The sequence below is a fragment of the Lepidochelys olivacea genome, assembly GCF_965140295.1.
Source record: "Lepidochelys olivacea isolate rLepOli2 genome assembly, chromosome: 6".
Lineage (NCBI taxonomy): Eukaryota > Metazoa > Chordata > Testudines > Cheloniidae > Lepidochelys > Lepidochelys olivacea.
In genome coordinates, this window is record NC_140416.1 from 116,513,831 (window position 1) to 116,526,684 (window position 12,854).

The window sequence follows — 12,854 nt, forward strand, 5'->3', positions numbered from 1 at the left end:
CGCATTATTAAGGATCTACAACCTATCCTAAAGGATGACCCAACACTCTCACAAATCTTGGGAGACAGGCCAGTCCTTGCCTACAGACAGCCCCGCAACCTGAAGCAAATACTCACCAACAACCACATACCACACAACAGAACCACTAACCCAGGAACTTATCCTTGCAACAAAGCCCGTTGCCAACTGTGCCCACATATCTATTCAGGGGACACCATCACAGGGCCTAATAACATCAGCCACACTATCAGAGGCTCGTTCACCTGCACATCCACCAATGTGATATATGCCATCATGTGCCAGCAATGCCCCTCTGCCATGTACATTGGTCAAACTGGACAGTCTCTACGTAAAAGAATAAATGGACACAAATCAGATGTCAAGAATTGTAACATTCATAAACCAGTCGGAGAACACTTCAATCTCTCTGGTCACGCGATCACAGACATGAAGGTCGCTATCTTAAAACAAAAAAACTTCAAATCCAGACTCCAGCGAGAAACTGCTGAATTGGAATTCATTTGCAAATTGGATACTATTAATTTAGGCTTAAATAGAGACTTGGAGTGGCTAAGTCATTATGCAAGGTAGCCTGTTTCCTCTTGTTTTTTCCTACCCCCCCCCCCCAGATGTTCTGGTTTAACTTGGATTTTAACTTGAAGAGTGGTCAGTTTGGATGAGCTATTACCAGCAGGAGAGTGAGTTTCTGTGTGTATGGGGGTGGGGGGATGTGAGAACCTGGATTTATGCAGGAAATAGCCCAGCTTGATTGTCATGCACATTGTGTAAAGAGTTGTCACTTTGGATGGGCTATCACCAGCAGGAGAGTGAATTTGTGTGGGGGGGTGGAGGGTGAGAAAACCTGGATTTGTGCTGGAAATCACTTTAGATAAGCTATTACCAGCAGGACAGTGGGGTGGGAATAGGTATTGTTTCATATTCTCTGTGTATATATAAAGCCTGCTGCAGTTTCCACGATATGCATCTGAGGAAGTGAGCTGTAGCTCACGAAAGCTTATGCTCTAATAAATTGGTTAGTCTCTAAGGTGCCACAAGTCCTCCTTTTCTTAATGGGCATACTGTGACTTTAGTGGGAGCTGGTCTGCTTAAGTAATGCAAGTTCAGGCCTTCTGTTAGTGCAGCCTTCTGTGTGTATCTTTACTTTTTTGACCTGCTCATATGAAAAATGTCCTGCCTTTTGTTTTCAGTCAGGTGGAGCTCTTTCAGAATTCACAACTCAAAGCACAACCCTGTGCTATTGCAACCTTCCCTCTGGCAAGGAGGATTGGAAGCAGCTTCTTCCAGAGCCTGTTAAAGCTGCAATGAAGGGTTACATGGGGTGTTTTGACTTCCTGGGGGCAGTACTCCCAACCAAGGATCCTGCAGTTGTGCCAGTCAGTAACCAAAGGACATGAACTGGATTCTGTACCTGAATACCTAGTGTGGCAGCATGCTGCATTGATAATGGATGCAATCCCAGTAATCCCAACCCCAAGCATTCAAAAACAGGAGTTAGATCCCCCACACTAATGAGATTGGCTTAAATATAATGCGGTTTTTAAATAAAAATAATGCATTTGGGGTTCTTTTGTATGTACTCTTTTAAAAAAAGACCGTCCGAGGTACCTTTAGGCCTCACTTTCAACGCTTTCCTGTGCAACCATGAGGCTTAGAAACGTCTTTTCGCGACAACCCAAAAGTCTGGGGGGGGGGGGGGGGCGTCTCAGGTCCTGGCGTGCCGGTAGGCGCGCCGATGTAAAGACTTCCCCCACCAAATGTCTCCAGCAGCCCCGCAGTTCTTGCCACGGCCTCGACGGCAGAGGGCACCCGGGGAAGAGGGGAGCAGACAAGCCGCGGGCAAGAGCCACCGGCGTCCGTAGGTCCGATCCTGCTCGCCTTGGCCGCCCCTAGGGCTAGCAAAGGGCGGGGGGGCCAGAGAGAGCTCCAGGCTCGGGCGGGGCTCGCCTGCAGGCAGAGCTGAAGGGTCGGGTCGGGAGATTTGGATGAAAATGGGGGAGGGGAATCCCGCCCAAACCTCAGGACTCCCGGGTCTGGATCCTTGCCCCCCCGTTTGTCTCGTCCTCTGCCCGGCTGCCCCCCTCGGTGCCCCCCTTCACCCGGCTGCGGGCAGCCGCCGTCCCGCCTCCTTCCCGCGCTCCGCAGCGGCGGGCCGGGCCTTGGAGGCAGCGCTGAGGCGGTGCCGCGGCTTGGCGGGAGCTGCCCTGGGGGTGCTGGGTACTTGCCGCTCTCAGCCCCCTCTCTCCGCGGTGCCCTGGGGCGGGTGTTCGCCTGCCGGATCCCGCCCTCAGCTTAGTGCCTGGGATGGGGCAGGCCTGGGTATTTACCCCTGTGACCCCCCCCAGCTCTTCCTCACCGTGCCCCGCGGGGGGGGGCTGGGGTATTTACCCCCGTGATCCCAGCTCACTCCCCACAGTGCCCCGAGGGGGGAGGGGCTTGGGCAGGCCTGGGTATTTGCCCCTGTGACCCACCATCTCTTCCTCACCGTGCCCCGAGGGGGGAAGGGTGGGTGTATTTACCCCCATGATCCCAGCTCACTTCCCATAGTGCCCTGGGGGGCAGAAGGGCTGGGGCAGGCCTGGGTATTTAACCTGCTTCTCTGTCTTGTTAGTATGTAGGAGGGTGGGTTTTTTACTGTATTTTATTTTTATTCTCATGGAAGTTCATAGAATCATACAATATCAGGGTTGGAAGGGACCCCAGAAGGTCATCTAGTCCAACCCCCTGCTCAAAAGCAGGACCCATCCCCAAATAAATCATCCCAGCCAAGGCTTTGTCAAGCCTGACCTTAAAAACTTCTAAGGAAGGAGATTCCACCACCTCCCTAGGCAACGCATTCCAGTGTTTCACCACCCTCCTAGTGAAAAAGATTTTCTTAATATCCAACCTAAACCTCCCCCACTGCAACTTGAGACCATTACTCCTTGTCCTGTCCTCTTCTACCACTGAGAATAGTCTAGAACCATCCTCTCTGGAACTACCTCTCAGGTAGTTGAAAGCAGCTATCAAATCCCCCCTCATTCTTCTCTTCTGCAGGCTAAACAATCCCAGCTCCCTCAGCCTCTCCTCATAAGTCATGTGTTCCAGACCCCTAATCATTTTTGTTGCCCTTTGCTGGACTCTCTCCAATTTATCCACATCCTTCTTGTAGTGTGGGGCCCAAAACTGGACACAGTATTCCAGATGAGGCCTCACCAATGTCGAATAGAGGGGGACGATCATGTCCCTCGATCTGCTCGCTATGCCCCTACTTATACATCCCAAAATGCCATTGGCCTTCTTGGCAACAAGGGCACACTGCTGACTCATATCCAGCTTCTCGTCCACTGTCACCCGTAGGTCCTTTTCCGCAGAACTGCTGCCTAGCCATTCGGTCCCTAGTCTGTAGCTGTGCATTGGGTTCTTCCGTCCTAAGTGCAGGACCCTGCACTTATCCTTATTGAACCTCATCAGATTTCTTTTGGCCCAATCCTCCAATTTGTCTAGGTCCCTCTGTATCCTATCCCTGCCCTCCAGCGTATCTACCACTCCTCCCAGTTTAGTATCATCCGCAAATTTGCTGAGAGTGCAATCCACACCATCCTCCAGATCATTTATGAAGATATTGAACAAAACCGGCCCCAGGACCAACCCCTGGTGCACTCCACTTGACACCGGAGTTGTGTCAAGTTATGGTTTTCTATAGCATCCACCATAGTATCACCATTCCTGGGTCTCTTGTCAATACACCTTGGGTGAGGGGGCTCCCTATAGGTTTATTTTTTAAGGCCATTACTCCCTTTTATTATCACTCTTCATTAAGGCCCAGAACCCCCATTGTCTCCCCAGTGCTGGACTCAATTCATGGGCCTCAGATGAACAGTATTGTGGTGTCACCAGATAAAAGTGAGGCTTCAAGTTGCCGGAGGTGGAAGATTGTATCTATACATTGTCTTCCTCCCTCGTCTTGCTGACGGGAAGACTGGGGTAATGTGTGTGTTGAGGAGTCTCCCCTAGGTGCCAAACATTTATGTTGCTTTTGCCTAAAGGTAAAGCACAGGTGGTGCCTGCTGCTTGTGAGCAGCTTTTTGCTCCATCATCTCTTCTGTCTTGTTCCTGAAATTCTTTCAGAGCCTGTAAAGTTCTTTAGTGGACCATGTCCTGCTAATTTTTCAACACAGGGCCTAATAAGTGCTCCTCAAAAGTATATGCAGCCTTAGCAGTAGCACCTGCAAAAATTCACATGTAAAATTTTGGGCCTGCAACTGGCATCCAGGCACACATTTTTGGGGGTGCACCTTTTCTATCCTGCTTTGAGAATTTAGCATAAGATGGTTAGTATTTTAGTGCTTATGCACAACCAACAGGGTGGCCTGCAAGATTTTCTTTCTAATGCTTTGCAGACAGTAGACTCGGTTTTCAGTCCAGGGAAACTTCTTCATCAAAATCCTTCTATTTGGCACATTTCAGCAGAAATAGAGCATGTCAATCAAGTGATCATTCTGATTTTGTGAGGATTTTAGGGATATGTTGTGCTGACAGATATTAATGAAGACATTGCACATGAATGCAAAGAAAATATTTGTTAATGAAATACTCGTTTGAAAATATAAACGTTAAAAGTTGGGAAGTTCATAAATCAAGGTATCCTATAGTAATGGTTGCTCTGCCACATTAACTGTAATTATGAGTAGTCATATGAATACTATGAGGACTATCATTAACTGTAATTAATTGTAATCCGTCAGCAAAAGGACGTATATGTCACTATGGACAGCTCAGTGAAAACATTTGTTTAAGGCAAAGTGGTGATAAAAATATCCCCGCAAGATTCTAGGGTTGTATTAAGAAGGAGACAGAGAATAATACTGAAAGTATAATGCAGTTACATAAACAGATGGCATGGCCCTTACCTTGAATATTATGTTCAGTCTTATCTCAGAAAGTATATGAAAGAAATAGAAAAGGGTTGGAGAATGGCAACAAAAGTTATTAGACATATGAAAATAAATTGAAAAAAGATTAGAACTACTACATTTAGAGAGATGTACAAGAGAAGATATAAAAGAGTCAATAATTAGCAGCATAGAGTAGGTGATGCTACCATCTCCTATAACATACAAGGGGTGTTCCAATGAAATTTAAAGGCAGCATAGTTAAAACCGATAAAAATAAATACTTTTCACAACACATAAGAATCTGTGGAACTCAGTACCGCAAGATATTACTGAGGCTAATATTGTAGTAGGATTTTAAAGAATAGAGCATCATATGAATACTATGAGGACTATCCATAGTTACTCTAGCTAGGATAAATATGTGTAAGGGATGTTATTTCTTGTGCTTCAGGTCATAATCCAACCACTAACTGCTAGAGATTAAGAAGAAACTTGTCCCATAGCCATGCTATCCACTATGAGTATTTTTCACCTTTATCTGAAGCATCTAATATTGTACTGTGCTAGTAGTTAGACAGTATATAGGGCTACACTATTCGTATTTATTATTAGTATTATGGTGGTGCCTAGAGACCCCAGTCAGGCTAGATGCTATATAAACATACTGTTGGTCTGATCCATTATGCCATTTCCTAAGTATACATTGCAAGTACAATATATGGTGTTTTTATTACTGCTTATCGTGCTAACTGGGGCCTTAACTATGCTGCAGCTTCTCCAAGAGGTGTGAACAGAGCAGGGAGTAGCCTCTTCCCTGTTGGGATGGCCTTTGACAGAATGGCTAAACTGGGGGGAACAGTGGCTGCAACTTTTGTACAGGTATAACAAGGGGCACCATTCCCTGCACTGCCCTAGGCCTCTGAAGGTAGATATGTGTTTTAGAGGTATAATTCCTCCAGACAGCTTTGCTCAGGTGATGCACCTCCTTCTCTCCTCAACGTAGCTCAGAGTCATAATGGAGTCCATTACCATTTGAATGAAGTACATGTGAGAGTTCTATCAAAACAGTTTAGACAGTTTATAGTTTTTAAAATATTTATTTTCTTTTTATCTTAAATATCTGTTATTTTCTTATAATTTTGTCTTGTTTATTCTATTAATATGAGCTTTTGAATTTCTTTCAGTAAGTCCTTGTATTGTTTTTTTCTTTTGCTGTAGTTCACACAATGAATGACACTCTCTTAAGCAACTTAGACAAACTTCTGCTAGAGCTTGGTAGGTCACTATATATTATATTGAGAGTTCTGGAATTGAGTAATATTTTATGTGAGGACTGATTTATAATGAAGATTTCAACTTTAAGCAGTCATTCTTCATTTAAGTAATCAGTTTTTATTTTTGTCTTTATTTTATTCTGTTATGTATGGGGTTTTGTTGGAGGTTGGTGCTAGGAGTTAGTTAATAACTGGGGCAAAGAGTCCTGTGGCACCTTTATAGACTAACAGATGTACTGGAGCATAAGCTTTCGTGGGTGAATACCCACTTCTTCAGACATGCATCTGAAGAAGTGGGTATTCACCCACAAAAGCTTATGCGCCAATATGTCTGTTAATCTATAAGGTGCTACAGGACTCCTTTCTGCTTTTACAGATCCAGACTAACACGGCTACCCCTCAGATACTTAATAACTGGGCTATTTGTAGGGAGAGATAATAATTATAGGTAACTCTTGCTAAGATATAATATTAAAAAAGAATAAGTTGTGTTGTGAAATGTTAATTGTTTAATCATTCAATTTCTGTTTAGAAAATGATAGTAAACAAAAAATGAATATTTTTATTTCAGTTTTCCAGCTTGAGAAAACTTCTTATGCTAAGGAACATGTGAAGCACCAGATAAATTGTGAGTAGTCTTACATTATAAGACTTTTTTCAGACATTTGAACGTATTGCATTTAACCCATTAGTCCTAGTACATCAGAGCTGTTTTGAGCTCAAAGGGTGGATGAATGAATAATGAAAGCTGCCTGCAGCTACTCTTATTCTTATTCCTCCAGCAGCCTTTACTTTCTCCTTTCACTATTATCTCGTGGTGCTCAGTTTCTTCTGTACATCCAGGGGCATGCTGCTCAAACAACTGCCCCTGCCCAGTTGGCTGGCACACAGCTGTAGCTCCTCACATCTGGCTGGCACTTCTTCCGCTCAGCTTCCCTTGCTCAGCTTCTAACATCTCCCCTACCTGCCTCTCTTGTTTTCTCCAGCCTCTTTCTAGAGCTGGTGAAGAATTTTTTTTTTGATTGGTTGGAAAATGCTGTTTTGTTAAAATCAAAACTTTTGAAATTTATCAGTTTAGACATAATTTTTGTCAGGAATGTTTCTCCAAAATGGAATTTCTGGTCAAAACCAGAAAGAGATACCTACCCCAGAACAGCCAATAGCCTGGTTAGTGTGCTCACGTGGGATATGGGAGACTCAGATTCAAGTCTCTGTTTTGAATCAGTGAGGGTAGATATTTGAACTGTGTGTGTGTGTGTGTGTGTGTGAGAGAGAGAGAGAGAGATATTCTTGATATGATATCCTGTGGCACGTTAATTCATAATGGCTCTCTCCATTTATTTTTTACCCTTTCGGGGGGGGGGGTGTGTGTCAGAATTTTTAGACTCCTTGCAAACCCCAGCCTCAGCTGCAGGAAATAGCCTATTCACTGCAATATATAATCATTTATCCAACGTATCTACAAATACATCAGGTTATTTCTCCACAGCTATCTTTATCAGTAAATTGTGCCAAAAAGCTTACTGTATTTTGCAGAAGGTCAGAACAATACAGATTAAAAATGATAGAATAGACAAAAGTAAAACATTGGAAATATTATAACTACATGAAACCTCTCTTATAGACCTTCCTCATGTCTTAGAAGACTTCTTTAAAGAAGCCTTAATGCATATGGGGCAGTTCCTCAACTGGGGTAAATTAATAAAGGTCCTTTGCTCTCAGTGGAGCTACGTCAGTTGATGTCAGCCGAAGAGTACAGTTTTCCTCCACCTTTATTGGGAGACCACCTCCATTAAGCAACTTGTTTTTGTCAGTCCCTTGAGATAGGTTTTGCTATACTATGAATTATGTGACAGCAACTTAAATCTGCACCTCAACTTAAATATCACACTTTTTCTGAACATGTTTACTTGCTGTTACAAGAAACACTTAAGATGACTATAACTAACAGATTAGAGTAAAATATTTTGCTAATATTTTTATCTATTTTTTGTTTGTTTTGCTTTGTTCATTTGTTATTCTTTATAGTCAATGTCACTGTTACCCCTGTACAAACAGAGTCACATTCCCCTGTTTGTGTGGGTCATTCACCCAGCAGCAGGGGAGAGAAATGTGAATGGAAACCCACAAATACTGACATGAGGATTCAAAGGAAGCTGTAATATGTGAAACTACTTTTTACTTAATTTTAAAAACGGACTAGATTTTAAGTTGATGTAATCCATTTAAATTCTCTGCCAATTTATGTAACCACAGAATAATGGGAATTCCTTATTCATATTACAGTAGTACCTGGATACCACAGTCAGGATTGGAGCCTGATTGTGCTGAGATGATTCCTACCCTAAGAGCTGATTTTATAATTAAATCTTGTGTATATAACATGCAGAAATACTGCAGCTGGCAAAACCTCAGTTTATATTTTATTGACACCCGTCCCCCCACAAATAAGGGAAGAACAGAAAAAGTAAAAAAAAATGGGAAACGAGGGAAAGGTAAGGAAGGAAGGGGAGAAGAAGAGCAACATTTCAGTTTCCACCCACTAGGAATTAATCAAAGGTTTCTAAAAGGTTAGACCAAATCTTTTCAGATTTGTCTGATGTCCCTCTTCTTCAAGATTTTACCCGATCTTTAGCTGCTAGGTCAGCCAGGTCTCGGTGCCTTCTGTCTTTGAAGGCAGTCTGCTCTTCCATCTAAGCAACATGAGTCATTTGACTAAATGCACCGCTCTAGAGAACCAACTTGGAGAGTTTCCAAGATGATGGAATATATTCCAAAATACAGTTTTGGGACATAATTTTTAAGGAGATATGTATTATCATATTAATTCTCCTGTCTACTTCTAGCCAAAAGGATTGTATCCTGAGACATTCCCAAAACACGTAAGCCAATGTAACTCTGGGAGACTCACATCTCCAGGAGCAGTCTGTGGCCCATGCACTTTAATCTATGTGAGGACCAGTGTGAATGAAATATAATTTTCTGCTAGATCAGCCTAACCTCAAATACTTCCTTGTAATTGTTGGTAATTTCAGTTAGTACAACATACTGTTTCTTCTTTGAGTAGTGTTCCTATGGGTGCTCCATTTCAGGCATGCATATATGCCCCTGTGTCTTTCATAGGAGATGTGTGTCCCTGTGTGTGCTCCACTATCTGTCCTCCTTCCTCTCTGCTTCAGAGTTTTCTTTCAGGGACTTTGCGGTAGAGAAGCAACTGAAGGCAATTCACCTGTGCAATCCTATGTATCCTTGGTAGGGGGCACAAGGATGTGTAGGTTGCATGTGTGGACCAAAAGGACTGCTGTGCTACTGAAAATCTTTGATGGAAGGTGCAGGGGCACGTGCACGTTTGAAGTGGAGCATCCATAGAGACACAAATCTCAAAGAACTCCAGATACTGCACAAGGCCAGATCCTAGTATTATGTAAATCCAGTCTATTATTTTGTCTGTTGTGAGTGATATATGGTAAATAAAATAAACATATTCTTTATTTCAGTATATACTGCAAGTATTGTGGAAAGAAAGAATGAAATCTGTAGATTACATGAAAATATAAACAACAATAATGATGCAATTGTTTATTTGCACAAGCATAACAAGACTAGTAAGGACAATTGCAATGTGTAAGTATGATATAAGCTGAACTTTTAATTACAGATGGTTGTAACCATAGAACCACAGGGTTAGAAGGGAGTGTAAGGGTCACTGAGTCTAATGCGGCAAGAAGCTTTACCAAACAGTAGTCTAAAAGTGTGTGTATGAGTAATGGTCTCTAGTTGCAAAGGGGGAGGTTTAGATTGGATATTAGGAAAAACTTTTTCACTAGGAGGGTGGTGAAGCACTGGAATGGGTTACCTAGGGAGATGGTGGAGTCTCCTTCCTTAGAGGTTTTTAAGGTCAGGCTTGACAAAGCCCTGGTTGGGATGATTTAGTTGGGGATTGGTCCTGCTTTGAGCAGGGGGTTGGACTAGATGACCTCCCGAGGTCCCTTCCAACCCTGATATTCTATGATTCTCCCTGGTACAATGTCCTGGTTTAGCTCCTATGTAACCTAATTGATGTTTTATAAAAAAAAATCTTGTTTCTTTTGTTAATATTTTCTACTTAAATAAAAATGTTGGAATAAAAAAGTATACAACATATATTTGAAAGATTTTTGATACTAGAAAAATTAGGCTTTAACTTCAGCCTTTGAATGAAAAGTGTAAGTAAAAGGAGAAGTGATGAGAACATGAAAGTTCTTGTTATGCCTATTAGGAAAGAATAAATTAGTGCTAGAACTATCTAAAAGCCTAGAGAGGAAGGGGAAGGAGTGGAGTCATTGGTGACTGGAGAAAGGGAGGTGACTACTTGGTGGAATTAACTGTCATTGGATACTGAGCCGCGATTATGGTAATTTATGAAAAAAGGGAAAGGAAAAGACTTGAACTTGACAGGAAAGTTGTAGCCTTCTTTTATATTAACAATTCACCTCCAACATAGTACACAATGAACAGTTTTAATGAACTATTGAAACATTTTGCTTTGAATGTATTCCTCCAGACAGGTTTTAAATTCTCAGCTCCACTACTGGACACAGAAATAGAGACAAAAGTAAAGGAGGAACTAAGGACCTGATTTAAAATCCATTGATCTTCAGTGGGCTTTGGCTCAGGCTCTAAAAAAAAAGAATAAACTTTGACATTAACACAGGATGATTGGTTGAAAATGAGAAGTAACCTGTTAGTGGCTACAGTGTCCATATAAGGAAAATGTATTCAGAAAACTTCAGAATATTGTGTTTTAAAATGATGAAGAAGGCATTCAAGAATGCATTGAAAAGTATAATAAAGAAGCCTTTTCCATTTATTCAGACAATAAAAATGAAATGAAAGAAATAAGAGATCTGCTCAGTTAGAATCCCTGTAAACTTCTGAAATGTGGTCAGCACACTATTTAAAGATAATTGAGAAAGTAGGAACACTCTGGCCTCCACTGTCCTGCTATACAGAGTGAAAGTTCCTCAAGATCATCCTCATGGTTGGTTGACGTAAAAAGGAGGATTAATATACTAGCTTGTAAATAACATTCAGAGGAACTTTCAAGAAGATAGTCTCTACATTTGTATCCAAATACCATAAGCAGTGCTTAATTTGTAATGAAAGAGGTGCCAGGGCTCAAGCAATTTTTTTTTCTTTCATAACTGACTTGGCAAGCCCAGAGGAGCCGGTGCTATAAACTGCAAAGCCTAGAGGTGCTGGGGCTCAGCCCTGGCAAGCCCTGGAAACAAATTAAGCACGGACCATAAGCATATTGAAATTTGCATTGAGTATTAGAAGACTTTGAACGCAACACTGGATTCATTTTACACAATGGAATCTACAGAAAAGGAGGTCTCTGAGAGCTTTGACAGATTACAGGTGGATGATACCTATTGTCATATCTCTGTGGAAATCTTTCTTGATCTAATTAACAGGAAAGAACTGGAATCATACAAGGACAAAACTGAAAAATGGTTTAGAAAAACTTAGGTAACTTTTCCATTACCTACCCACCATGGGTGATCACAAATACAAAGGTTGAGCCCAGAACTGAAAGAAGAAGATGAAACAAGGTTGATGGAATCTAATCCTGATCTTCCTCCTTCTCTTCTAGCATTTAAATTTGAAAATCCAGATATTTATCCCAATTTTTTGTTTGAGAAGGAGACTATATCACAGTGTGTTGCATCAGAGAACTTGTAGAAGTAAAATCATAGAAGACAAGACAGATCAATCCAGAATTTCATTAGTTTTTAAAAACCTCTACTCTCATTCTGCTGGCTAACTAACAATCAGATGTATTTCTAGCATATTTGGACTGCTTTGGTTGAAACTTTATAATAGGCTGAGTGATGGAAAAGCAAATAAATGTGGTAACAGTGTAGTAGTATTTAAGGGAAAATATGAAAGTGATAAGCCTAACTTGTTAGACTGGTGTCTTGCATATTGCATTCCTGTGTTTTACTTCAGAATTCCAATTCTTCAGTTTGAACAGTGTGTCTTTTTTTATATCTGAGGAATAAATATGCTTGCATAGTGAGTTTAATAATAAACCTTTTTGTGTTTCATTTAATAAAAGCTTCTTGGTTTTTTTTTTCAGTGTTATTTTGTTTTCTCCAGAAGAAAAGCAGGGGTTTTGGTTTTTGAATTGAGGAAAGTCACAGCAATCCCTGTGTGCCAGTGGGTTTTTTGTGTGTGCACCATCAGTCTCTGCTGTTTAAAAACTTGGCCCTTTTTTAATGTGGCTTTTTGCCCAATTTGCAATACATGTAGTGAATTAGAATTTTGTAATTACATTTTTAGTCATAAATAGTATCAAACATTTATTACAGTAATATTAAGTTGTCTGGATGGATATTGCATTTTTGTTCACTTTTTATTTGCAACTTTAATGCTGTGGTGAATGTTGATTATATCTTCTTGTGTCTTCTCAGCACCTGGAATATATTATTTCTTATTCAAGGTTTTTGCAGTCCTGTTCAGCAAATTAAATGTCAGGTCTTTGTTCTTTAAATATTTGTCTTCTTGCTAGCAATTACACTAAATCAGCCATTATTGAAGTCACTATTTTGGTAACAGTCATGAAACCAACTATTTTTCAGGTTTTGGTTATATCCTCCATTTTTAACATTATTTATATAGTGGTATATGTATATTGACAATG

The 12,854-nt window shown here is 41.3% G+C and overlaps 1 protein-coding gene across 1 annotated transcript in view; it reads left to right on the plus strand.

The window, feature by feature from the left end:
* Positions 1-12,854, plus strand: part of LOC311521494 (protein SIX6OS1) — a gene marked incomplete at both ends in the record, with an annotated part of 74,216 nt that overhangs the window by 14,453 nt on the left and 46,909 nt on the right. The window contains 2 exons of the mRNA XM_084629821.1: positions 6,114-6,170; positions 9,667-9,793. Coding sequence (XP_084485947.1) covers positions 6,114-6,170; positions 9,667-9,793 — 184 coding nt within the window. The remainder of the gene's footprint in view (positions 1-6,113; positions 6,171-9,666; positions 9,794-12,854) is intronic.